Source organism: Syngnathus scovelli, chromosome 11 (genome assembly GCF_024217435.2).
Source record: "Syngnathus scovelli strain Florida chromosome 11, RoL_Ssco_1.2, whole genome shotgun sequence".
In the NCBI taxonomy this organism is placed as follows: Eukaryota; Metazoa; Chordata; class Actinopteri; order Syngnathiformes; family Syngnathidae; genus Syngnathus; species Syngnathus scovelli.
The window spans coordinates 6,987,610-7,011,427 of record NC_090857.1 but is presented as its reverse complement, the minus strand read 5'-3'; the positions used below and the strand labels follow the sequence as shown (position 1 = coordinate 7,011,427).

Below are 23,818 nucleotides of genomic sequence, written 5' to 3'. Positions count from 1 at the left end.
GCGAGACCTCGGGTTATATTCATGGTACAACTACGCCATCTAGCGTCACAGTATTTTGTTGAAACTGATACATTGACGTACCGCAGTCATTCCTATTCCATGCAAAGACTAAAATGCTTATTATTCAAATATTATATCGGTGATTATGGTCTTGAATAAAATGACTAAAATTATTTTGTGTGTAGTAATTCTTGGCCATTGAAAAGATTATATGAATAACGCACCCACATTACGGGTTGGATTTGAAGTCTCTCTAAATACAAATTATGTATCAATAAAATTAATTTCTGCATATAATTTGTGTGCCCCCAATTTTACACTCCAGCAGACTATAGTTTTGTTGCAGTCTGACTCATGCCAAACAAAAGTCAAGGTGAAACTTGGAACAAGGTAAAAAAATAAATAAATTACTTACTGGTGTCGAGTTGTCGTTGTCACACAATAGAAGTGTATGGACTATGAGGTATATAGTACGTTGAATGTGTGTGTAAAGAACTGGTGAGCCTTTCTATTCTATAAAGCCCATCAAAACTATCATGAGGAATTGTTTTGAGTTTTAAACATGTTATTTTGAAATTGCATAATCAAGAAAATAATGATTTTATTTCCAATTCGGATCCATAATTATTTGTAATAATTCTGCTTGACGCCAATTCAGCTTGTGCATGCTATTTTATATTTTATCCACGAGAGGGCGGTAGAGAATTGATCAAAACGTCAATAGAGAACTAACACTCGTTTTCCGGGAGGCGCTTGTTTTACTTTTTTTTTATATATATATATAAATAAGCGTATAATTTGTCTTTGACTTGCACTATAGTTTCCATGAGTCTGATATTCAATTAAATTAAAAACAGCTTTCAATAAAATAACCAGTGAAACATGATGTCCTGTTTCAAACAACCCCAAAAGAGTGGTGGGGAGTGTATATTTATTATTTACTTTATTTGTTTTGGAAAAAAAGAAAAAAAAAAAGCTTTTGATTTAATTCAACAATAAGCAAACAAAACAACAATGGTTTTTCCAAATTATCAATTCAGTTTCAGCGCAATTCCAAAATATAAATTTTCAGCAGGGCAAGAAATTATTCACTTCATAAACACTAACATTTTTTATCATTATTATTATCATGTGACTATTGTCCTAACCAGAGAAAGTTCTGATACCTTCTTGCGGTAGACCGATACAAACACACATACACCCAACCGTACAAAAACAAACATCAAATGAAATATGAAATATATTAAATGCACATTACAAAACAATGCACTTGTAAACGAAGATCGTAAACAAAAAGGAAGCGTGTGGAAGTATTTGGTCTTAAATAACAGTTCTAGTGGCTCACTAAAATGACAATTGCTATGGAGACTGTCAGTCTTATTTATAAGTTTGTTTTGCCAACCTGCTTGTGCACAAACAAAAGACAACTGCAGAGCAGGAATTTGTTTTTGCTTCAATAGAAAGGACAAAGGATGCTAACTTTAGCACCTTAGCATGGTCTCAAGGAGGGCAACGTCGATTTCAAAAGTTACTATAGCCAAACGAATGTTGAAACATCAAAACGTGAATACCACAATCGTCATATGATTCAGAAATGAGGAGGATAAATAACTTGATTCTTGTTGAATATTGGCTCACTGATTAGTTTTTTAAATATATTTACATTTGTTGGTTGCAAATTCTCTATGTGTGTGTTAATATTACAGGGTTAGGATCTATCTTTGACACCTTTGAAATATTAAACTGTTACATTAAACACATTCTGTAAAGTCCAAACTCATTCCCCCAATATTTCCAATGAGAAAACCTATTTGGAAATCTAGCTACATGACGATTGCACTCACTTATGATGGAAACCCAAGATTCAATGTTTCACTTTTTAGTCAATAGAGGCGCTATTGTGACACGAGTACATACAAAATCAAAACAAAACAACCAACATTAGGCCCCTTTCAAATGTGTTAAATAGTTCAGGCACTGTCACAGCATCACACATCCAGTAGGACTTGGGGCATACATGCGTGCACATGTCAATGCATCCCACATACACTACAATTTCACTTTGTGTAGCCCATGTAGTCCTTTAAAGCCACTTTGCTATTTTTTTTCCTCCAGTCAAAGAAACAGTTTCATATTGCCACACTTGACAGCTAAGTTGATTATCATTATACTAGACTTGGAGTGATTGTGTCCGAAATCCCGTCTTAATTTAAGCACAGTATGAGATGTAATGATTGGAAACTGTTTATGGGCGTACCTTTAGCTTGACAACAAAAGCTGGTGATGATTTAATCGCAATTTACACAGCATGAACACATCGTGATAAGAAGCACAACCATCACGCTGTTTTCTGGGGAGTCAACCTTTGGAGTTTGCCATCCTTCAGGCCTGACTAATCCCCGTGTGCGTCAGAGCAGGTGTTCTGCCGCTTGCCCAAGGCCAAACACTTGCTGTGACATCATTGATTGAGGCGTAATTTAGCCTAAACAAAGCAGCGCCTTTTAAGTCCTATGTGATTTTAAATTACACTTTAAGGTCATCCTTGTCTTTCACTCATACGGTTCCACCTGGTAGCTGCTGCAAAGTGTCTCTGGTCATCCATTTCCATCTTTACCTGATGCACTCCTCCTCGGACGGGCTTTCAGGTTCCTCGTTTTCACCGTCGTCCAGTTCGGGCAGATCTCTCCACAGAAGCAGATTGAGACCTGCCCACACGGAGGGTCGTCAGGTGATTAAGTACACATATTTTTGTGACTTTAGTGTACTGAAATTCTATTGCAACTTTACTGTTTGAACAGACCTGAAGCATCCAATCTGTTGACAGTGGAAACGGCGTCACTGTTGAACATCCACAAGTGTCCGTTATTACAGGAGAGCAGGCAGGGTTTACAGGGGGCCACAACATGATAGCCAACTACATTACCACTGGGAGGGGGAAACAAAGCAGAAGCAGAAGTCAGCACTTTAGAATGAACCCAACTCAAAAGTGCTAACTCCACTATCGGCTGCGGAACAAACAGTTTGTTTTCAACCTGCATGTGACAACAACAAAGGAACAACACACAAAAGAAACACCACGTGATTTGTTATTTTCACACTACTCTTCAGCTAAAGAGAATTATACTGGAATACTTTGCAAATTATAGTGTAAACAGTCGTGACAAAAAACTTCACAAGTCAATCATAGATGCTTCTTATAATATTACATGTGTGCAACTGTTCTGCTGTTCCTTGTATGTTTTGGTAACCTTATTAAGAGAGGGACAATTAGAAAGACCTCAATGTGATTCTACACCACTGGAAAGTACACGTCAGACCAGAAATCACAATTACCCCATGAACTGTGGGCAGCAAATGATTTTTATTTTTAAATAAGAATACTTAAATTGAGTAACCGCTGTCTTTGTTGCTCACTGCCATGATGTAATTTAAATAAAAGCTGTATGATACGGCCCTGGTGAGGAAAATGAATGAACCGCTTTACATACCACTTGAGACATGCAATGTCTCTCAGTGCGCACTTGCAGCTTTCAGTCGAGTAGCAGCTGGCCACAAAGTCAACAGTTCTGTGTCAGGTTGAAGAAAAATAAGTTTGAGAACCCAGAAAACATTAGACAGAACTGTATCGCTCACACTCGCTGTTGCAGGAAAACCTCGACTTGGCAACAACTGCATTTGTAAACAAAGCTAGCAGTAGTGCTAACGTCATTAGCACTTACCTATTTGGAGGTATATCAGTGGAAAACAGCTGAACCTCGGAGTCTGCAAGAAGCACCGATTTCATGCCTCTCGTACAGAGCACGCTGTCACAAAAGATGCAGTTAACCTGGGCGACGCACTTATTTTTGAAATTAGCGTTGGACGTCGACATGCTCGTCCTGCCTTGATGTTGCAATTACAGCAAAAAGAACAAAAAAATCAGTGACGTTATCCGATTTCTTGGCGTTTTCGGATGACAGGGGTGCCTTGAAAATCCACTTTACATGCGATGGTGTGCCTTTCCCAACGCGCGAACACAGCTAATGTTAGCTCTTCCGATATAGTACAAGAAACGAAATCCGAATTAGTATTTTAACGTCAGACAAAGAACCAAGTCGGCAAAAAATTTAAAATACACCCAGAAACGGCGAGTAACACGATTGTTTACACAAGCAGTTCGGCGTTCATACAGCTGTAGTTAAAAGCTAACCGAATAGCTGTCAGTGTTTTGTTTACAACTTTCTGGAATTAAAACCACTTCCTGAAACAATCTTTGAAAAGAACCCAGGCTTAGCTCTGATTGGCCAGACGCCACAGCGCTCCACACGATTGGTCAGGCATATCCTAAACCTGTGTTTAATTGGTTATATATCCTACATAGGCGGGACCATTTTCAGTTGATTCCTATGCTGATTGGTTTCTTTCAGCGTCATTTAGACTATTACAGCCAACCGCAGACTCAAAACCTCTGTTCTATTAAATTAGGCGGGGCAGGCTTCATGACTATGAAAAGTTTTTCCTTAACCGGAAGTGTGAAACAATGGTTACGTTTTAATTGACACATTACTATCTCAATGTCAGTGAAATTCTTATCAACGTTATAGAAATAGTGTCAAGATAAGACCAATTTGTATATTTGTTGTAGCTTGGTAGCGTTGGTGACTACTTCCGGTCTTTGCAAGTTATTTGGCACTTTAAATTATTGCATGCAGCATATGGAAAAACATTTTGCCGTTTAAAATAAACTTCTCTCTCGTCCCCGTTTCAAAGCAATCGTGTACTTAATGTCTACATTTGATATAAATATGTGTGACTGGCATTCATTAAATAAATAAAAAATCCATTCTTGCTTAAATGAATTAGATAAAAGTATTCTTTTGCTTTTGAAGGTTGCTTTAAGTGCTTCAAAGATAGACTTGCACGCGTCCATCCTTATGTCAGTACGTAGTGTGGAGGAACTGCCAACCCCTCCACTGGTTCCTCCTCTCTCTCACTACTTCATGGGGTGAGCACAGATCACTTCAGGCGGGATCGAAGGAGTAAGCGGACGCTTCTGGAGTGCATACTGACAAGTTATCGCCGTTTCAGAGGCGGGGATGTATCTCCCTTTTGAGTTTAAACGCTTTGCACCACAGCCGGTGGCTTAGAGGAGGCGCGCATGAGAATTGTGCAGCAGCAGAAGCAGCGCCAAACTCACAATGCGCCCTCAGTGAACACACGCAGGGAGACAATACGGAGCGGCGGGCTCAGCAAGCGAGGAGACACATTTTCTCATCTGGATTTCCCCCTTTTTTTTACCCCATTCCTTCTCACCTAGCCGCGACGTGGATATTCTCCCCCAGCCCCCCCATCAAGCTTGTTTTTATTGCCCAATTAGGAGCAAATTGACTTTACAGCGTGGACAAGTGGTTTGCTCTCCAAACTCCAGCCATGACGTCTCCGGCCAAATTCCGAAAGGACAAGGAGATCGTGGCCGAATACGAAACTCAAGTTAAAGGTAAAACTTTTCAAAGCCTCCAAAGCGACGATGCAACGACGCTTTAATAAATGAGCAATTTTGTCGTATTGAGAGTATTTTTTAACTGCTGCCAACATCTCCCGTTTATATGTCAATTAATCGTCTTCTCATAATTTCTCTTTATTTATGCGTAATGATCGCAGCTACTGTGATCCGACGTGTGCTCGCTCATGTGGTCGCTCGCCTGCTAACGTTGAGCGCAAACCGCCAACAAAGACAGAAAGGGGGGAAAAACGCCCAAGCGTCAGTGTTGTTGACCACCAAACCGCTTGTTAAGGTGTGAAAGCTCACGCGTTATTTGCTGTTTGTCTGCTAAGTACGACAAGCAGAAGGCTTCCCGTTTCAACATGGAACAAGACAGGGCGTTTTCTCTCTCTCTCTTTCTCTTCACTGTCTCCCGCATGTCTGTGCTGCAGGCTGCTGAGCTCCGCATACCGCCCGAGCATGTGTGCCTTACACGTTGCAACTAATCGGAGATTGTTCTTTAGCGTCCAATGGTGTTTTGTCCCCCCCATGCGATGCATTGGCGTGAGTTAAAGCCCCATTGGTTGTGTTTGTGGATGCTTCTGTCGTCAGGCAGGCAGGCAGGCACACTGGTAGTGGCTGCGCTCACTGGCCACTTTATTAGGTACACCTGCACCGCCATCTGTTGAGGTCCAAAACAAGAGATGCATCAAAAAAGTCTTCCTTTTCAAACATAATTATTATTGACAGTCATGATATAGCAATGTATTTTTGTTATTGTTGTAGTTTGCAATGGGGAATGTGTGAGAACTGTTTAAAATAGAATGCCTTACTTTTAACAATGTGGAAATGAGAACTTTTTCTGACCTGTTTGATGATCTTGTTTTGCCCTGATATTGGATTTAAATAATTGTCCTTTTGTGATGTCATAGTGTGTGGATTATCTCCCCATTAGAGCCATTTTTTTAAAATTATTGTAGTCTTCAAGTGGTGAGCATATTTGCATCACTATAGAGAGGTCCAGGGTTCAAATCTTAACCCAGGCCCTCCTGTGTGGAATTTGCATATTCTCCCTGGTGTGTGTGGTGCTCCAACTTTCTTCCATAAAAATTGATCTTAAGTTTATTGAGGACTAAATTGTCCATAATTGTGTCTTTGAATGCTTGTTTATTGTGTATAGTGGTGAAGAAAATGTAGAATAAAGTCTGTGTATCTATTTCGATCTATTGCAGGGTTTGAGGAAGTGTTAGTCCTGCAGTTGTTGAGCAATGTAAATATTGTGACGTCCTCTTAGCGCAACCCGCCAATTAAGTCAACAATTCAGAACGTTGACATTAGCAAACAGGAAACACAATGGGCACTGAATCCTCTCTCTCATGATGTGCAATAATTCTTAAACAAGCAAATACTACTCGTCCAGATTGCCATGTGTCGTGGTCGGAATGAATACATGTGCTTCCATTTTGTTCTTCGTTGGCTGCCAGTCATGTTGCAGCAAGCTGAAAAGCAAGTGAAGTTTTCTGCGTTCAGTATGGATGTTCCATACCACTTTTTTCAGAAGGATACTAGTATGAGCAGTAGTTATCGATGCCGATACCAAACACCGATACATGTAGTAACTAATATTTTTGATGCATTAACCCCCCCGAATTTGATAATAATAATAATATATTTTTCAATATATGATTAGTTAGTGGAAGGCAGGTACGCCAGGAAAGAGAATGAAAGGCTTTTGGAACAGAAGGTTTTGGCTACTGCTGTAATTGGCCTAGATGAGTAGATAAGATGGGTCACCACCTTCTCTGTCACATGGGCTTCTCGTGTTCCATTCAGAACAATTGGTCCAGTTACTCCCAATCCTCCTCCTTGCCCCTCTTGTTGTATTTGGGTGTTAAAATCTGGAATCGCTCAAATCATGTCTGTGTTTATCTGGGAGCTGGAATAATCTTTTTTTTTTTTTTTTTTAACGCTGCACGTGGAAGGTAAATAAATGTAAATCCCACCTCGTGGCTTAAGTTGATAAGGCTTCTGCAGCGTGATGGTGCAACTATAGTACATACAGACATACTTGGGGGGGGCGGACCTCAATCAAAGCAGCCCACATTTTTGGCTAGCTGTGAGCAGCCCTCAGATTTCTTCCATTTTCACCATCTGTAGAAGTAATGGCCAGGTGTTCAAATACTTTGGTCCTAAAAAACAACACACAGGATAAAGGAAATTTGAAAGAATGTTAGGTGAGCAGTGTGAACCTTTAGTAGTCGAACACAGATGCAAATGCTTATACACCAAAGTAAGTAAGGAGCTTTTCATCTTTTGGAGCGCTTACTGTACGTACTTTTGGAATTGAATCCAGAATTGAACTCTGCTTTTCAGAGAGACTCCGGCTTGCTCAGAGTTGGGCACTGTCACAGTCTTCATGGAACTGCATTTATTCAGCCAACACAGTACTCCTGTTTTACTAATCAGCCAGCTCGCCATAGTAGCCAAAAGAAAAAAAAAAAAAAACAGGAAGCATTGCATGTGAAAGCCTTTCAGAATCTTTGACACACTTTGGCATTGCATCTGTTACGGTTCCACACAGTTGTTAATCAGCGTCTTCCTCTGTGAATCAAATTCCCATTCACCATTAATAAAGCTTATTGATCTTGGTGTTTTTGTGGTCTGTCTGAGACACTAATAGCAATATCATAGCTGTCCGCTCTGATGGTCTGCTTGAATAACTCTTATTGATCGTTCGACTCTCAGCAACTCGCAGATGGCCCCAAAAAGGCATTTGGGAGCAGCATCTGTTGAAAATTCACAGCAGCAGATATGATGATCTTTCACCCTGAAAGGGGACTCGAGGCGTGTGTGTCAATCCTGTGTGTGTGCGTGTTGGTGCGTTAACTGAAATGGTGTCGACTTGCCTCCACGCACACCGTCAGTCAACCGCATGTTTGCTCGGCAACCAGTGAAACATACGATTTCGGATAAATGGCCGCTTTCACTGGCTCACAATAGGAAAGGTGTTGACACAGCACTGGGTTTGTCTGCAAACAGGCTTGCGTGCACGCGCGTATGTAAGACTATGCCCGGACATGTTATTTCTGTTGTGTTTGATTGATGCACTGTTGGTGGAGAGAAAAATCGAGTGCAGTTATGATGGCAGCTTTGAAAAGCACTTCATTACCTGATGGCGTTTACAGCGTGATTGTTATTGCAACACTGACCCATCTTCATTGTGGCTGTGAGAAAATGGGGAGCTGTTTAATTAATGACACTTTTTACCGATGATGTCTGTTTTTAAATGTTTAGCGTCTGCCTGTCATTTAGAAAGAACACCAGCTAGTACAATTAAACAATCACAAGAAGTTAATCACACGCCTTTAAACCAAAACATCTGCTGAACATAAATGGCGTTGGTTTATCACAGTTCATTATTGTGCAAGGTGAGGGATTGCGAGGTTGCTTTTTGGACTGAGTAAAAGTGTTTCAGTCTGAATTAAGGATCTGCTGACAGAGCTGAAAATAATCAGTCGGGAAGGATGTTAGCGTGAAAGTGGGGGTATGGAGTCGGGCTTGAATACACACTGATTGTGCTAGGAAGCTTCCTGTCTGTACAGTACTCATACATCCACGTACAATTGAGCTCTTTACGTTTGTTCGGCAGCATGAAAAAGAAAAAAAAAGCACTGCTGAAGGTTATTTTCTTTCTTTCAATGACTCAAATTCCGTCTTTTCCTGTAGTAAATAACAGAACCAGCTACTCCGCCTTTGTTTCAGGTGCAGCGCTGAGTCAGCAATGGACTTGACATGGCTAGGGGGAGAAAAAAAAAAATATAGATTTTCTCTATCACTCTACCAATCTGCTACTTCCTCATTCTTCACGAGTGGGTACACTATAATAGCTCACTATGTGGCGTCTTTTTAGCTGTAGCATTTTTGCCGGTTATATACAGTAGACACTCAGCCATGTATAATCTAATCTGTCCTCCTACATGCTGTCAAAGGATGAGAGATAAAATGAGGAATGTCAGCCATCAAGGCATCCTCCACGCTATGTCGATGAAGCGGGACAGGTGAACGACAACATCTGGCATATCAGATGCTGCGCACGGTCGCCTGATGAGAGACGAAGCGATGCGACGGGAGTACCGGAGTGGATCGAGAAAGGGAAGTAAACAGGCCAAGAAAAGAAAAATGCACACGGCCGAGCCGGGTAAGGTCGGAGTTCAGCTGCGAGATGACTGCTGTTCATTCGAGCCAGATGCTCGCCGTGCTCTGATTGGGCAACAGATGTTCAGTTTGCCGTGGTTGGCTGACGGAATTCCTCTCGGTTTCAGGTGTGTCAGCTTTGGTTTCAAAAATATGACGATCGAAGGCAGTGACAAATCACTCGATAGATTTTGGAGCGCTTCTGTTTTGCACGATGTCCACCGAGACATCGTTTTGTGCTGCCTATCACTTTAAAAGGAGACATCTGTTTATTTTCTCTTTCATTTTTTTCATTCTGGTACTCCCTGCTAGTGCCTGCGTTTAGTTAATACTCTGCCTTTTTCTCTTTGGCTCTTCAGTCTCTAAAATTCCTCTTCTGAGTCCACATTCTTTTTGATTGGCCAATTTGTAGAAGCCTGCTGAAAGGTAGAGCGTCCCTGTGCATTGTGGGGGAGCGGGAGCTGATGACCTTATGAGGTCACCCTTATCTGGATGACCTTCCTAATACATTGAGACATATTTATATGTTAATGCTTTGTTCCAGAAAATGGGGAAGTCCGACATGTCCGACCCTTGACTCGAAAAAGTGCAATGGTAAGACACTGTGAGTTCCTCTTTGCAAAGTAGAGAAAATCAGTCTGGTACACTTGTCTGACATAACATGAACACCGCTGGGCCTTGAGTTTGATACACAAATAAATCGAGGAAAGAGGAAATAGTGTCTGTTTGTTGTAGTGCCATGCCTTTGGGGGGAAAAATGTGTAAATAAGCCAAGAGCATATCATAAAAAAAGACTTGACCCCTTTAGCCACTGCAACAGCACAACAACCACTCAACAAGCGCAAGAATGTGAAAAGCTGTCGATCCCTTCCTCCCTCACGCTCATTTTCAATCTTTTTCTTTCTCTCGGCCCACATCCACTGAACAATCGGAGCATTGTGAAAAGAACCCGCCGGTTCTCCGCTCGTACTTTTTGTTTTTCTCACTCCTCCTTGCACCCCCCCTCCCCTCTATCTGTCATTCCGTCTCCCTCCTTTGCCCCTCATCATGTTTGACAGCGGCGATGACGTGTGACACACACCAGCCTCCTGTTGTGCTTCAAAGCGGCTAAATGGCCTCTCGCTCTCCGCATGTGCAGACCACATTGCTGACACACAACCGGCCGCGGATGTTTGTGCGTGTTGACGAACGCGTCTTTAAAAGCAGATGGGTCTATCTATATAAAGACGAGGAAAACTCCTCATATCCTCTGCAAAACAATTAGAACGGCGAGCCGATAAATAGGAAGAGGCCGAGTAAGGGGTGCGAGAAAAAAACAAGTGTATGAAAAGCTGCACAATGGAGACAGGTTGTATTTGAACAACCCGACAACAAAGAGAGGAGAGGGGGTGTGGAAAGAAAAAAAAAACACTTGGAAATGAAAATAATTCTAAATAAAATCTTAACCCTCTGAAATCATTGGTGCCACCTTCCGTCTCCGGCAGCAGCTTGTCTCTGCACGTAGGCACACTTGGTTGCTACGGTTACAGAATTGCCCCCATTTTTCTGGGTTTGCAAGGAGCACGAAGGAAAATGAGGAAGAGTAATGTAGATTTGTCTTCCGTGTAGGTCCCTCTGGCTAATCACGTTATCCCGCACGCACGGAGCAACACGTGCACGCACAACGCCAGTTTCAACCCGTCTTGAGTTCTTCCTCTGTTTTGCATTTCTTTGTTTCTCCATGTTATTGCTGTTGATTCATATTTTTAAGGCTGTGTGCACTATAAATATAGTTTAAGGATTGTACAGCAGAGCGAATGTCTGTATTGAGTCGATTCTACACGTTCAAACTAGTAAGGAAATCACTCCCGTTCGCAACCCCTTTCACCTCTCCTAATGCTGTTTTAATGAAGCCATTCATCAGCTCGTCTCCGTTGAATCTGCATTGCACACACACGCACACACACGGCCCGTGTACTCGCTCGCCTCTTTTCTTCTGCATAAAGTGAGGACACAGTGTTCTTTCCCCCTGGTTGCCATGCGGATGCACCAGTTCTGCTGTTCCCAGCATCCACGCTCCTCCAGAGGGAGGCTGAGTCTTCCCCCTCTTCTGCTGGTGTTTTTTGCCACCCATGCCGGCTTGTTTTAAGTGCTGAAACCGAGATTTGCTACCAAGCCGTTTTGAATGTGAGAAGCATGTTGTGGTTTTCTTTCCCACAAGCATCGGAGACAGTCACATGACACAACAAGGTGGTGTGGTTCAAAATGGTTTGGAAGTGAGCCAGCATCAAATATGTTGTTTCCTTGTAACTTCTTTAAATGATTGAATTACCCTTTCCAAACGATCTGACTGAAGTAAAGCTTAATGATTAAATATGATGGCATGTTAGGAAATGGCATTTTATAGTCAGAGCCTCACCGACGACTGCTGCGAGGCAACGTGGGCTGGGCCGTTCCTCATGAATGTGGTCAAACACGCCTTCAGATGAAGTCTTTCATGTGCACACTCGTCCCGAGCCTGGATGTGGGTGTGGCAAACATGTTTGACTTAAATATTTGTTTGTTTGTCGGAGGAGCTCGTCGGTGTAGGTGCCAGGAGAGCTGTTAAGGAACTCGCAGCGCATACCTGGGGCTCGATATTTATCTCAACGTGCCCGTTGGAGTTCGTTTTCTGTTGTTGGTGCGTCTTTGCAAGCATCGCCATGGGGTGTGTGTGTGTTTGTGTGAACTTCAATCTGAGAAGTGTGTTTCGTCTCTCATGCATGTTTAAGTGCATCCTGAGGCATCAAAAGTATTTTTCAGAACCTCGTATGAACTGCGCAACACGCGTCAACCACCAAGAGAGGGACATTGATGGCAACGTAGACAGTTTTGAAGACACATTTGGCTGACTGTCCCTCAGCAAGTTAATAAGTGAAGATGTGTGGAATTTGCCCTTTGGCTCACTTTTAATATTACATCCTAGTTGCCTTTCAGTGTGGTACATTTCATTAAAAATTTTCAGAAGACCTTGAGAGATTTTTTTACTAAAATATACCGTCGATGTAAATATTTCAAATGCTTTTGATTGAGGTCCTCAGTGTCTGGGCCACCGCTACCAATGGAGCTTTCCAAACGCTCTTCGGTTAACTGCATCTCAAATTCTTCCTGTCTAGCGTCCTCCCCGTCGTCTTTTATCTCCGCTTCCATCGTAAAGTATGCATAATTCATATTCTTTACCCCAGAGTTGGTAAATACTGCAGCGTTGTTTTGAGCAGCCATTTGTTCGCTGCTGCTGGGTTTTCGCATTTTGGGCAATTGTAATCCTCACGGAATATCCATAGTCTAATTTACAGTATCGTTATCTAAATAAAAGTAATATGACTGAAATGCCATTTTCATACCCGAGATTTTATCACGTGCTACGGTCGCTTTGTCGTTGCAAAGTTCACAAGTTTTTTTCTTTGAATTGGCAGATGGATGTTTAGTACACAAGGTAAATTGTCATGTTGCCATAAATCAGCCAAAGCATCCCAATTGAGCGGTACGCATAACGTGAACGATGAGTTTTGTTTCCTAATAACGGGACTAAATGATACCAATACATCATCATTATCTTTATGTAGCCGAGCACGCTGAGTCTGCTGTCGTCTCGCTCTCGTCTCGCTCTCTCCTCCATGCGCCAAACCGACTGTGGAGGGTAGAAGACCATGTGCCTGCCCGCCCTGTGGGACTCCCCTCTCGGATTACGGCCTTCGCCTCTCCCATCATTCTCCCTCTGGTGCCCCCCCCCTCTCCTCTCCCCTCGACATTCCGGCTCAGTCCGTGTGCTTCAAACAGAGTGGAAATGGGAACATCCCTCCCCTTTATACATGCGAGCACACATACTCATTCCCGTTGTGCAGTGAGCCATGCGGGGCGGGAGTTGTATGAACTCACGGTGACATTTACTGTCGGGCACAACATTAGGTGGACCACCGCGAGTCCATTGAGCAAATATAAAAGCTGTATAAACAACTCGGTCTATAACCAAATTGAATAGGAAATAAAAAATGATCATTACATTTGAACCGGGTTGTTTAGACTTGTAAAACTTTCAGTCTCATGAAATTGTAACACCTTTATCATCATTACATGACTTCACTCATTGACAGAGAAATCTCACGGCTCTTATTACATTACATAAGCGGACGTTTGTCTCAGGTTCAAGTAACCGTAAACGGTTCCTTCACCTTTATAGAGCCACAAGGAAATGAATCTTTGGTTTTGATTGACAAAAGATAACATCACATTGGCTCACACAGCCACCGCTATTCATTTAACAAAATATTTTGTCTTTTCTCTGCTGAGGAGTTGTTTGTTATGCATGAAAGTGAAAGCCCATGGCGGATATAGGCCAAGGAATAAGATCACGGTTCACTATGTATTAAATAATGCATGAAACTGAGCTACACAGTTCAAATGTATTCAAGACGTGGGCGATAATTAAAGTCGACTTTGGGACCGATCCAAATCGGGATTGTTGTGGCTTGGCTTGGCGGAGGACTGGATGTGTCATTTTAATTGTTTGCGGTGATGTAACAATACACTGCGTCATGCTAATATTACAACCACCGCATTGCAGCGTAGTTCTACTCCACTCATCATTTATTATTTGGATGCGTCTCTTGGGGAAAATATTCTCGAGTATATCTGATTTGCTGCATGTTGAGTTGTTTCTTAGAGAGGACTTGACTAGGAGAAAAAAAAAACACGGGGTCTGAGGGGTGCTGCCCTTTGGCACAAAGGATTTGACCATCAATCACCTCATTTCATTGGTGACGGCAGGATCAAGAGGCACACGCATTTTACTGGACCCCCCCTAAGTAGCCTTTTTTTTCCCCTGAATCATTCCACTCCCACTCTCTCTGTCATCCATCTCCTTTTCTCGGAGGACAGTGGTGTTAAAGGTGGCAGTCTGTGACACACAGATGCACGCATACAGCCACTTACTGTGTTCAAAGGTTGCAGTGGGTGGCAACGGGGCTTGAATGTGTGTGTGGGACTCTTGTCATGCTCTGGTGGTATTCCCGCTAAGGAATGTTGTGGGGAGACTTTCCCACTGCGGTGGTTGAGCTTTTTAATTGATTGTAATCTTGGAGTAATCCAGCATGCCGCCAGTTGAAAACTACTATACTAAAATTACTGCGTAAATAGAAACAGCCATGTTCACCCACTGTGCTCTAATTTACAAACCGCAGGCGGAATATCAATGAACGGGCCTAGCTTAAAAAAAAAAAAAATCGTAAGACACGCCGGGTTAAAAGGCAATTTTTTTTTTGTGAAGCGTTATATGTTAAGTATTTTATGGTAATTGTACCATGTGTTTATTTGATATGATTAGCGCTATTATGCTAGGATCTGTCCGGTTGAATACATCAGGTAGTACTTGCCATTTTTAGTAATTTTCAGGTCCATTACCTTTTTCTAAACTTACAACCTAAATCAAGATCTGGTATTAAAAAAAAAAAAAAAGTAAAATGTGGAAAATAGGTTCCAGATTACCTGTTAGTTTGAAATTAAATCCTCATATTTCATTAATTAAAGTGCACAAGCACAGTCATTGGACGAAATAATAAAAGTATCATTTCTGTCTTTCCAATATCAACACCCAGCCATGTATTCCTTTTTTTTCCAATCATGAATGTCCGCAATGATTCCTAACTGAAGACATTAAGAAGCTTTTCTTTCACGTAAACAATTTAACAACAATGCTGTTTTCTGCAACGCGGTTTAAGTCCCAAATTGACATACGTAATGCTGCTATTGTTTAGCTGAACAACGCGCGAACACTTACTGCCTATTGTTTGTCAGCCGTAATGGTCAGGAGGGCTTACAGTATGTATGAGTCATGTTCCTGCTTGTATCCCGCTCCATTGTGTCCAGCTCTCGCCGTAGAAGACAATGATGGCTACTGTCCGCGCCGTGTCATAGCTCACATACTACTTACATGGTCCATATGCACACTGCAGAGCTGGCGTCAGTCCAATTGTTCTACAACATAGAGGCCATTTTGAATTCATGAATTATGGTCTTGTCTTTGGTACAAGAGGGAGAATGCGCCTCGTTTCTCCGAGGGGGTGAGTGATGGAAAGATGAGCGACAGGTTTTTTTTTTGTAAAGAGACATTGAAAAACCCTGGGAGAAAAAAGAGCAAGCTCTTGTCTGAAGTGAAGCAAATGAACAAGTGAATGCCTGATGCCTTTGAGCTTGGAGCTTCAGAACAACGGGGAGTCTCCCAGATCAAACAGGCTTCCTCTGCGGATAAGAAAAAAAAGGCAGGCCAACAGAGAGAAAAACACTGGCTGTAGAGAGATAAAGCAAAACAACATGACAGCCTTTTGTAGTCTCTCACAGTTTAACAATAAACTCGAGTAATGACTGACTCACTTGTCTACTTTACCTTGTTTTGCTCTCCTAACAACGTGACTGCGGGGTATCTTTGAACAGGTGTGGGCCACATGTCATCCTCCGGTCTGCTATGACCTTTGACCTCTTCTAATCCCATGCTACGTGATGAAGTGTGATACGCTGCCTCCTAAATGAACTTGTAATAGGCATCTCATTACATTCCTTGTGGAGTAGCTAACATTCACACCAATCGCGAGCGGAGATACAACTAGCTTGCTTTCTTCAAAACATTTGATTTGAGAATTTGAAAAGTTTGTATTCCGGAATCGAGATGATACAAAAAATTGACACGTATAACTTGTAGTATGACATTCATTGCGAACATGTCCACGTTCTCTTGAGCCTGAGCGACGATCGTGTTCTTGTCAGCCTCAGGCAGCTCTGCGTATGTCGTCGAGATGCATTTTTATGACGCGGCGATTACACCGAGCACATCAAAGTGTTGTCTTTTCTCACTTCCACTGGATCCAGCGTTAATAATTCAGCTCCACCAATGCCAAACAACGGCACTGCTTTCCTTTCCTTGCTTCTGTTTAGCTCCTTCCCATTTTTCCTTCCATCTGCTGTCTCAGCTGTCTGTCCAGAATCGCTTACACCTCCTCGGCCTTTCTCGCACTTCCTGTATTCCTAAGACTTGCTTTCTGTTTTGATAAGGATTTCATTCCTGATGGGTCCACTCCCTCTCTCCTTATTTTCCCTTTTCTTTTTGAGCCTCCTTAGGGTCGTTTTGTAAGGTCATGGAGCTAGGAGGAAAGGGTGTGACCACCCAAGGGAGAGGACCCTATTGTGTTGGACCGACTGAGACATGTCCTGTCTTTGATACGGGACACACATATATTGGAAGTCTCCACGAGGGATTTTGTGGTATCAGACGGTCCCTGACCAAATCCAGATAGCTTTGTTGGTAGTCAAGGCAGACCAGGCGCCATCTTCCCATGGCGTCAAGGATTCCAGGAGGGTTACTCAAGGTTCTAAATCTGAAAGTCTTCCTGAAGCAGATTATCAGCAACCTTAGTTCAAAAATGTGTTTGGAAGGGAGCAGCCTCTTAATTGAGCTTCTGTCTCTTTTTCCACAGAGTGCAGCAGTTCAGATGAATACTAGTGGGCATGTTGCTTATTACTAGATCCAAATAAATTCAATTTATAATTCAGGATCCAGTTTATATGAAGGGAAAAGATGCCTGAGATGATGACATTTAAACTGCTGGGATATTCATGCCGGTTGGTATGTCAGAACTGCAAAGCGGGAATGGTTGTTATGCGTGTGGAGGCAAAACAATGGCGTGAATGTGCTGTTTTTACCAAGCAAGGTCGTTCTCTGAATCACCTGAGGTGAGTGTTAGTCACTCTGCATCAGTTTACAAACCCATAAATAGTGAAAGGGAGTGTGGGTTTTTTTCTTCTTCTCCTCTCATTAGTATTGTGGTGCTTTCTAAAGGGAGATTTCAAAGCTTGCTTGAGGCGAATGTGAGTCTTGCGTTTTGTGGAAACATGAGAAATGCGTATTAAGTGAAGCTATTTTTCATGTTTAGCCTTGAATTGCCCTACGCTGACGTTGCGTGTGGTACTTTTCATTGTCAGTTTTGCTAGTATAAGCTTCATTGTATCAATTCTAGGCCTTTGACCATGAAGACCATCCTTGGCATATTAAACGCTCTTTTTTTTTTTTTCCAGTTTTTTTATTTGTACAAAGCTCTGTGAAATTCTTGAATGCCTATTACACAGCACACAATCCTTTTAGTTCCACATAACAGGGGCATGGATTTATTTTTCATCTGTCTTCCTTCCTGAACAGTTTTCAATGAATGATGAAAGACGTCAAATGGAATTTAACCTTAGATTATTGCGCTTAATTTAGAAGTAGCCTGATTGCTATCTCCGTGTGTGTAAACTTTATTTCACGAGGTATGTTAGCCAGGTACTAAATTTGACGTCACTTTTCTGCAGTTGTTTTAATACTACGAAAATCTTGAGGGAAAAAAATAAATCCCAGCCCAGCCTTTGTCTAACACACCCCCCCTTTTTTTTTTTCTATTGCAGTAGTTGTTTTGTGCTGAGGTGTAGAGTTCCAGTCTTTCCTTAGAGCCTCTTCATGCAGCTTGCCCCACTTTTTCCTTCCCCTCCTGTCAATGCACCACTTCCAAAGATGCTTTGATGGGAACAGCAAGGAGTGGCAGCGGGTTTGGGGAGAATCTTTATCAAGATGCTGAATGCGATAATCACCACAGGGATTTTTTTTTTTCCACAGTAGTAGTGTATTTAAACATTAAGCTGTATAAACTCCCCCAAGCCTGTGATACTGCACATCATCGCCATGTTCTCCACGGAATAACAACAGAGAGGGTGGGGCTGTTATTTTCCTCATATGCTCCATTTAGCTGTATCTCACACACAAATCTACAAAGTACTTGTGTACTGTTAAGAGGCTGTTACTGCTATACAATGGCTCATATTGTATTGGATGTACAGCAACTCCGGAATGCTGACTCATCATTTGTGAGGTTTATCCGACAGCCTGTCTTATATATTCGGTTCTTGTACGTTTTGCTGTTGGCGGCTGTCTCGGGCATCAGTGCTCATCGTCCTCGTAGTTTGAGATGAAAGTTGGAATATTTTTCAAAGATGAAGAATTCCTTTTTTTTTTCAGTGTCTGAAAGAATGTATGCCCTTCACTCATTGTCTTCTCGTGGCATGCAGATAAGCATCACCACTTGACAGCCATCAGCAGATATGACCCTTTGCCTCCGTCTCAATGCTTCTCGGAATCCCGCGATAGGAATTTTCTCTTTCATGCATACACGCCAATCGAGATGTTACACGCGTGAGAATCCGCCGTGTGATTGAACCTAACCCTTCACAACGTTCGGCTTTTAAGATAAGAACAATTAAAGTCAATGTTGCATTCAGACAGCTGGTGAGTTCCTCCAGCAGCTTGTGCTGACGAATCAATTTCCGCGAGAAGTAAAATGGAAAATTACTATTTAATCTACAGAGGGGGTGTTTAACGCCATCCCTCAGTCAGTGGAAATATGACAAATATTAAACAGCTAACGGAGACATGAGCTGACCCATTGCCCGCCAGACAACGTGTCTGCATTTGAATGGCGTCTACTCCCACCCACCCATCGCTACTTTCATTTTGTCGCATCTCTTATAGATCAACGCTGTAATGCAGAGAAGGTTGAAGCTGACACACACAGAGTGAGACAAGCAGACACACTCAGCGGGCTTCTTCCCATGCTTGTGTTGTGGATTAATCAAATCCCCTGACTGGCTGCTAAGCTGATTAAGGAGGGTGTTATGCACTGGCCATTTGGAAACACTGGAAAGAGTGCACACAGAAATATACACGTGCACAAACACACACACACGGGGAGATAGTATAGCTTAATATTGTCTCCGCAGCTGATCCAGGATGGTATCATACATGTGAGCAGGTCTCACCAGGTTTTGATATTTCATCGAACCTTTTCCAGACAGATGGCACTGATGGCTGTGTACGGTCGTGGTTTGCATCCCTTCGGCAAAGTGTGTGCGTGTGTGAGAGTGAGCGTGACAGAGATGGAGCCTGCTGGAAGAAATTGAAGCCCAGATGGCTGCGTCCATCAGGGACAGGAAATAGAAGTGACACCAGGTGCATGGTCATGCGAGCAAAATGGAACATCATTAGGATTCTCATTTTGTGATTAATTGAATTGTGTGTACACTACAGGATGAGCACTTAAAAACATCATGTTATGTTAATTTTGTGATTTCCCGCCGATAGTAATAAAATGTACATTTTGCTGCTGAAGTCTCCTCAAGTGGTGAAAGACTTTGATACTCATTTTTCAAAGTTTGCAATTTACACCATAAGAATACGAGTCTGTGAGTATGCATCCCCCCAAGAAATGGGTTAGTGGAGCAGGCAGGCACACTAAGTGAGTGAACAGTTAGTTAACTTTTGATAAGCAGCCCTTTTCATTATGCATAGAACCCCCACCTCCCTTCAATCACAGCCGGCCGGCAATGCCACGGAGAGTAAAAGAGCAAAAGCAAAACGCCTGCCAGGACTGAAAGTGATCTGAAACTAAGTTCTATTGTTCCAAATGTTTTATACCATTTGGTTGACATAGGAGACTGACCTCTGCCTAGTAGCACTGCAAACTCTGACCCCCTGACCTGTAGTCCAATCTCAGGCAAGGAACCCCGGCAGGGAGTCCACACGGCTTAGAGCCCGGCTCACAGAAACTTCAACACCCTTTCCTAGTGCAAACATCTCATCTTGCACTCTTCTGACTGAATCATGAAGCCTATGAAAAGGTTAATGACTTCCTGGCCTGGTCACCAAGGTGAAGAGAAGCGTAGAGGAATGTACTCCCGCTGATCACGCCCCCCCCCTCTTCTATCGCTGACCTTTTGTCATCTCCTCACTCCTGTTCTTTGAGACATTTGCATAAAATTTAAAACAAAGCATTCTACTGATTTGATGGTCAAACTATCTTGGAAGGACTTCCGGAAATGTTCTTCCCATCACTTGTTTTACATTCCTTTGGTCATTAGTGGTTTAATTGGTCCATGGGTCGTGTTTGTTTGTGGTTCTTAAAAGTTAGATCTGTCTTTCCATGCTTGGTCAGAATAGTCCCTTGAGTCTCAGTTCTCCATTATAATAATATAATAAACCAGAACTCACATAGAAAAGAAATCATATTGTGACATCTGAAATTCCCCTTGGTCATAGGGCACACAAAATTCCCCACTTCTCCATTGTCCTCATCTTTACTTCTCACATACTTGATTGGGCGTCTTCGGTTTTGGCACACTGGCAAATTTTCCATGTCTTGAAGTCAACCAGCCTCATTTAGACAACACCTCATTTCCTTAAATTGGTGCGATTTGGGTGACAGGTTTCATTCCTTTCAGTCCATGTGTGTGTGTGTGTGTTTGCAGAGGAAATAAGTCGACCCAAGAAAAAGAAATCGTCTGGACTCGTTCATTCCGGCAATACTTTCCCCTCCAACACTTTTACTGTACTGTAATTCTATCTTTTCCTATACTCCCCCTCTTCACATACTGCTATGTGTCTCTAAAGTCAAGTCGTATTCGCAAGGCATGTCTGGAACTAATAGATTCCACCCTTCTTAAGAATCCTTTTAGGAAATACTACCTGCAACCTAAGGCCATTCGACTGCCTTGAAATCGCATCCGATAGGCCAACCCACCATATATATAATGCAACCTGCAAAATTGAGTATTTCTCTTCCATTTTTTTTTTTTTTTTTTGTGACTCACTCCACAGCTGCCTCCTTTTCTTCAGGTTTTTCATTCAGACCCTCCCGCCCCCTACACAGGCACAACTCCGGCCTCTGTGCACATACTTCCTGTCGTTGTTTTAATATAACCCTCCCATGTGCTCCCTATGGGCAATGAACTGACTTCCTGTTTCTCTGTCGTCTCTTCCTGCGTAGAGAACTGAATGACCGTGATTGCTAACCCCCCCAACTTCTTCTTTACAACGCTCTGTTCTCCCATTTTCACTGTATTTCTCTCATACTCTAGAGCAGGGATTGTCAACCTGTGGTCAGTGGCGGTATGCCAGGTGGTCCACAAAATTGGAAATGGAAAATAATTGTAACATTTTCACAAAGAGAATTGATTTATTATTTAAACTTGATTTATTTTCCAGCTAATTTTGTGATTCCCATCCAAACTATGTCAAATGTAGCTGGGGTTCCCAAAATAGACATACAGATGCAAATAAATATTCTGTATTGTCCTATTCTACTTGGGTGCAAAATAAAATAATATGGTCCCCGAATTGCTTCTTGGTTATAATGGTGGTCCCTTGGACAAAACCATTTGAAAATCCCTGCTCCAGAGGATAAGAGCTCATGTCGGTATGAATCAAACTTGTTATTAGCCCTGGAGAGCGTTTGGCAACAACTGACTGCAATGACATTGTTTTTATTTAGAATCCCAATCATCTGTATTGACCAAGTATGCTAAAAAAAAATAACAACGAATTTGTCTTTTGTAGCATAAGCTACTATGACAAAGACGTGACACATAGGAACAAAGAACATTTACGTCATGCAAGGGCACTATTAGCGACCAATGACAGCTGTGCAAACAATGTGGAGAGTCATAAAGCAAAAAAAAAGTGAACAGTAGTGCGGTAATTACAACGCTGTGCAGATGATGCAAATAAATCCAGTTGCAGACAAAAATTTTATCTTAGCAAGTAGCAGGCAACTTTTTGTAACATTTACAGCTTATGAACACAGAATGTCTCAACACTGATGGGGGAAAAATCTTTTACGTTTCTAAATTGAAACATTGTGAAGGTATCTCAAAAATAAATTCACACATTCATGTTGTTTAGCTAAAAGGATCAGCGAGGCACCACCAGAATGGTGGACAGATTGAATTTTCTTCGCAATGTCATTTTAGAGAGAGAGGAACGTCCATTCTGGGCTCCACCCAGAGATTTTTATGTGACAGGCCCTTTGGCAGCACCTTTCGATGCCAGAAAATTTCTAACCGCACGCTAGCATGCGGTATGTTTGACTGATTTGAGGCAGCAGCCTTAAATCTCAGACGTTTGCGGTGAGCAAAATCTCTGCCAAAGACAATAGACCATCTTTCAGCTCCGTGCAAAACGCGCAAGTGAAAAGGAGGTCAGGGTTCTATGACTTGATAGAAATGAATGAAAATGTAAAACAAATATGTTGCATATGGAGTTATCATGGTGGAGCATCAGTAAAGCAGAATCCCAGATCCAGTTTGCAAAACCTGCTCTCATCTGCCTGGAAAATATGACTGGGCCTTCTGGAGGGAGTGGAGGCGCCACATTCCACTTCACATCCCACTTCTTTCTGTCTGAAGGGATGATGACCATTACAGAGGGACGGCATCGACCTGCGCTGTGAGCACCTCGCCTCCTCGCTGTACGATGGACATAGATGAAAAGGCCGACTTTTTATTACGCAAGGAAATTAAGCTCAACAGCCAGGATCAACAGTGAGCTTGTGGTTGCCAGTGGTTGAGTCATATAGCCATAGATTTGGAGTGTCCGGGCCTTTTTATTACAATGAAAATTATGGGAGTAGTCATAATGTTGCATGTCACTCCTAAACCTGCTTCTCAGCGCCCGCCATCTTGATTGCGGTCCGCATGTCGGAGTGCTGCAGTGTTTGCACAGTGTGGTATGCGTTGTTGTTGTCCTGTGACAGTTAATTACAAGGCTGTCTGTCACCTTGTGGTTCTGTGGTCACAGTCACAAGAGGCCGCCGCGAACGACGGGCCCCGACTTCATCCCTGTCATTGATGGCGTTTTGCAATGTGGAAATAGCTCACAAATATGCGCACACCCCACACGGGACGGAAACAACAATTTTTCACAACAGGTTATTTATGCGCACAGGCACCTTTACAGATATTCCACCTCTTTTGTGGTAATGAGGAACTGCACTCTCAGCTTTAAAGCACAAAGGCAGCATCAAAGAGGCTTCTTGGCTCAACAGACGAGGGACTCTTGCCAGATCTGCCTGCAAACGTGCGCTGCAGTCTACGCTTGTGTGTCAGGGAACTTGATGGTGAAGCCAGGATGGAGGCTAAAATACATTGCTTCCTCCAGAGCCAACATTCCCGAGGTAGGGGAGCCGCGGTGGTACACTAGCCGTGACCGAACAACCCGGTTTGTGCGTGTGTGAGGTTTGTTGTTTCTTCCCTCTTCCAAGGCTACACGTGCAAACTGTTGGCAGGCGGCTAGGAGAG

General features: G+C 42.5%; 2 protein-coding genes and 1 long non-coding RNA gene across 4 annotated transcripts in view; 2 read left to right on the top strand and 1 right to left on the bottom strand.

The window, feature by feature from the left end:
* Positions 1-888: 888 nt before the first annotated feature.
* zgc:101564 (protein FAM72A) lies at positions 889-4,879 on the bottom strand. Its single transcript, XM_049733883.2, has 4 exons — positions 3,720-4,879; positions 3,489-3,566; positions 2,801-2,925; positions 889-2,705 (listed from the first exon to the last, which is right to left on the bottom strand). The coding sequence occupies exons 1-4, from the start codon at positions 3,869-3,871 to the stop codon at positions 2,611-2,613; spliced, it is 450 nt and encodes a 149-aa protein (XP_049589840.1). The 5' UTR covers positions 3,872-4,879; the 3' UTR covers positions 889-2,610.
* LOC125977427 (uncharacterized) lies at positions 2,588-3,452 on the top strand. Its single transcript, XR_007484628.1, has 2 exons — positions 2,588-2,728; positions 2,799-3,452. It is a non-coding gene; the product is annotated as an uncharacterized lncRNA (long non-coding RNA).
* A 121-nt stretch (positions 4,880-5,000) lies between the features above and the next one.
* srgap2 (SLIT-ROBO Rho GTPase activating protein 2) overlaps positions 5,001-23,818 on the top strand; it is a 31,500-nt gene continuing 12,682 nt past the window's right edge. The window contains exon 1 of one of the 2 annotated variants that reach the window (XM_049733865.2): positions 5,001-5,476. In XM_049733865.2, coding sequence (XP_049589822.1) covers positions 5,410-5,476 — 67 coding nt within the window. In that variant the 5' untranslated portion in view covers positions 5,001-5,409. The remainder of the gene's footprint in view (positions 5,477-23,818) is intronic. The other variant, XM_049733868.2, reaches the window with a different exon arrangement.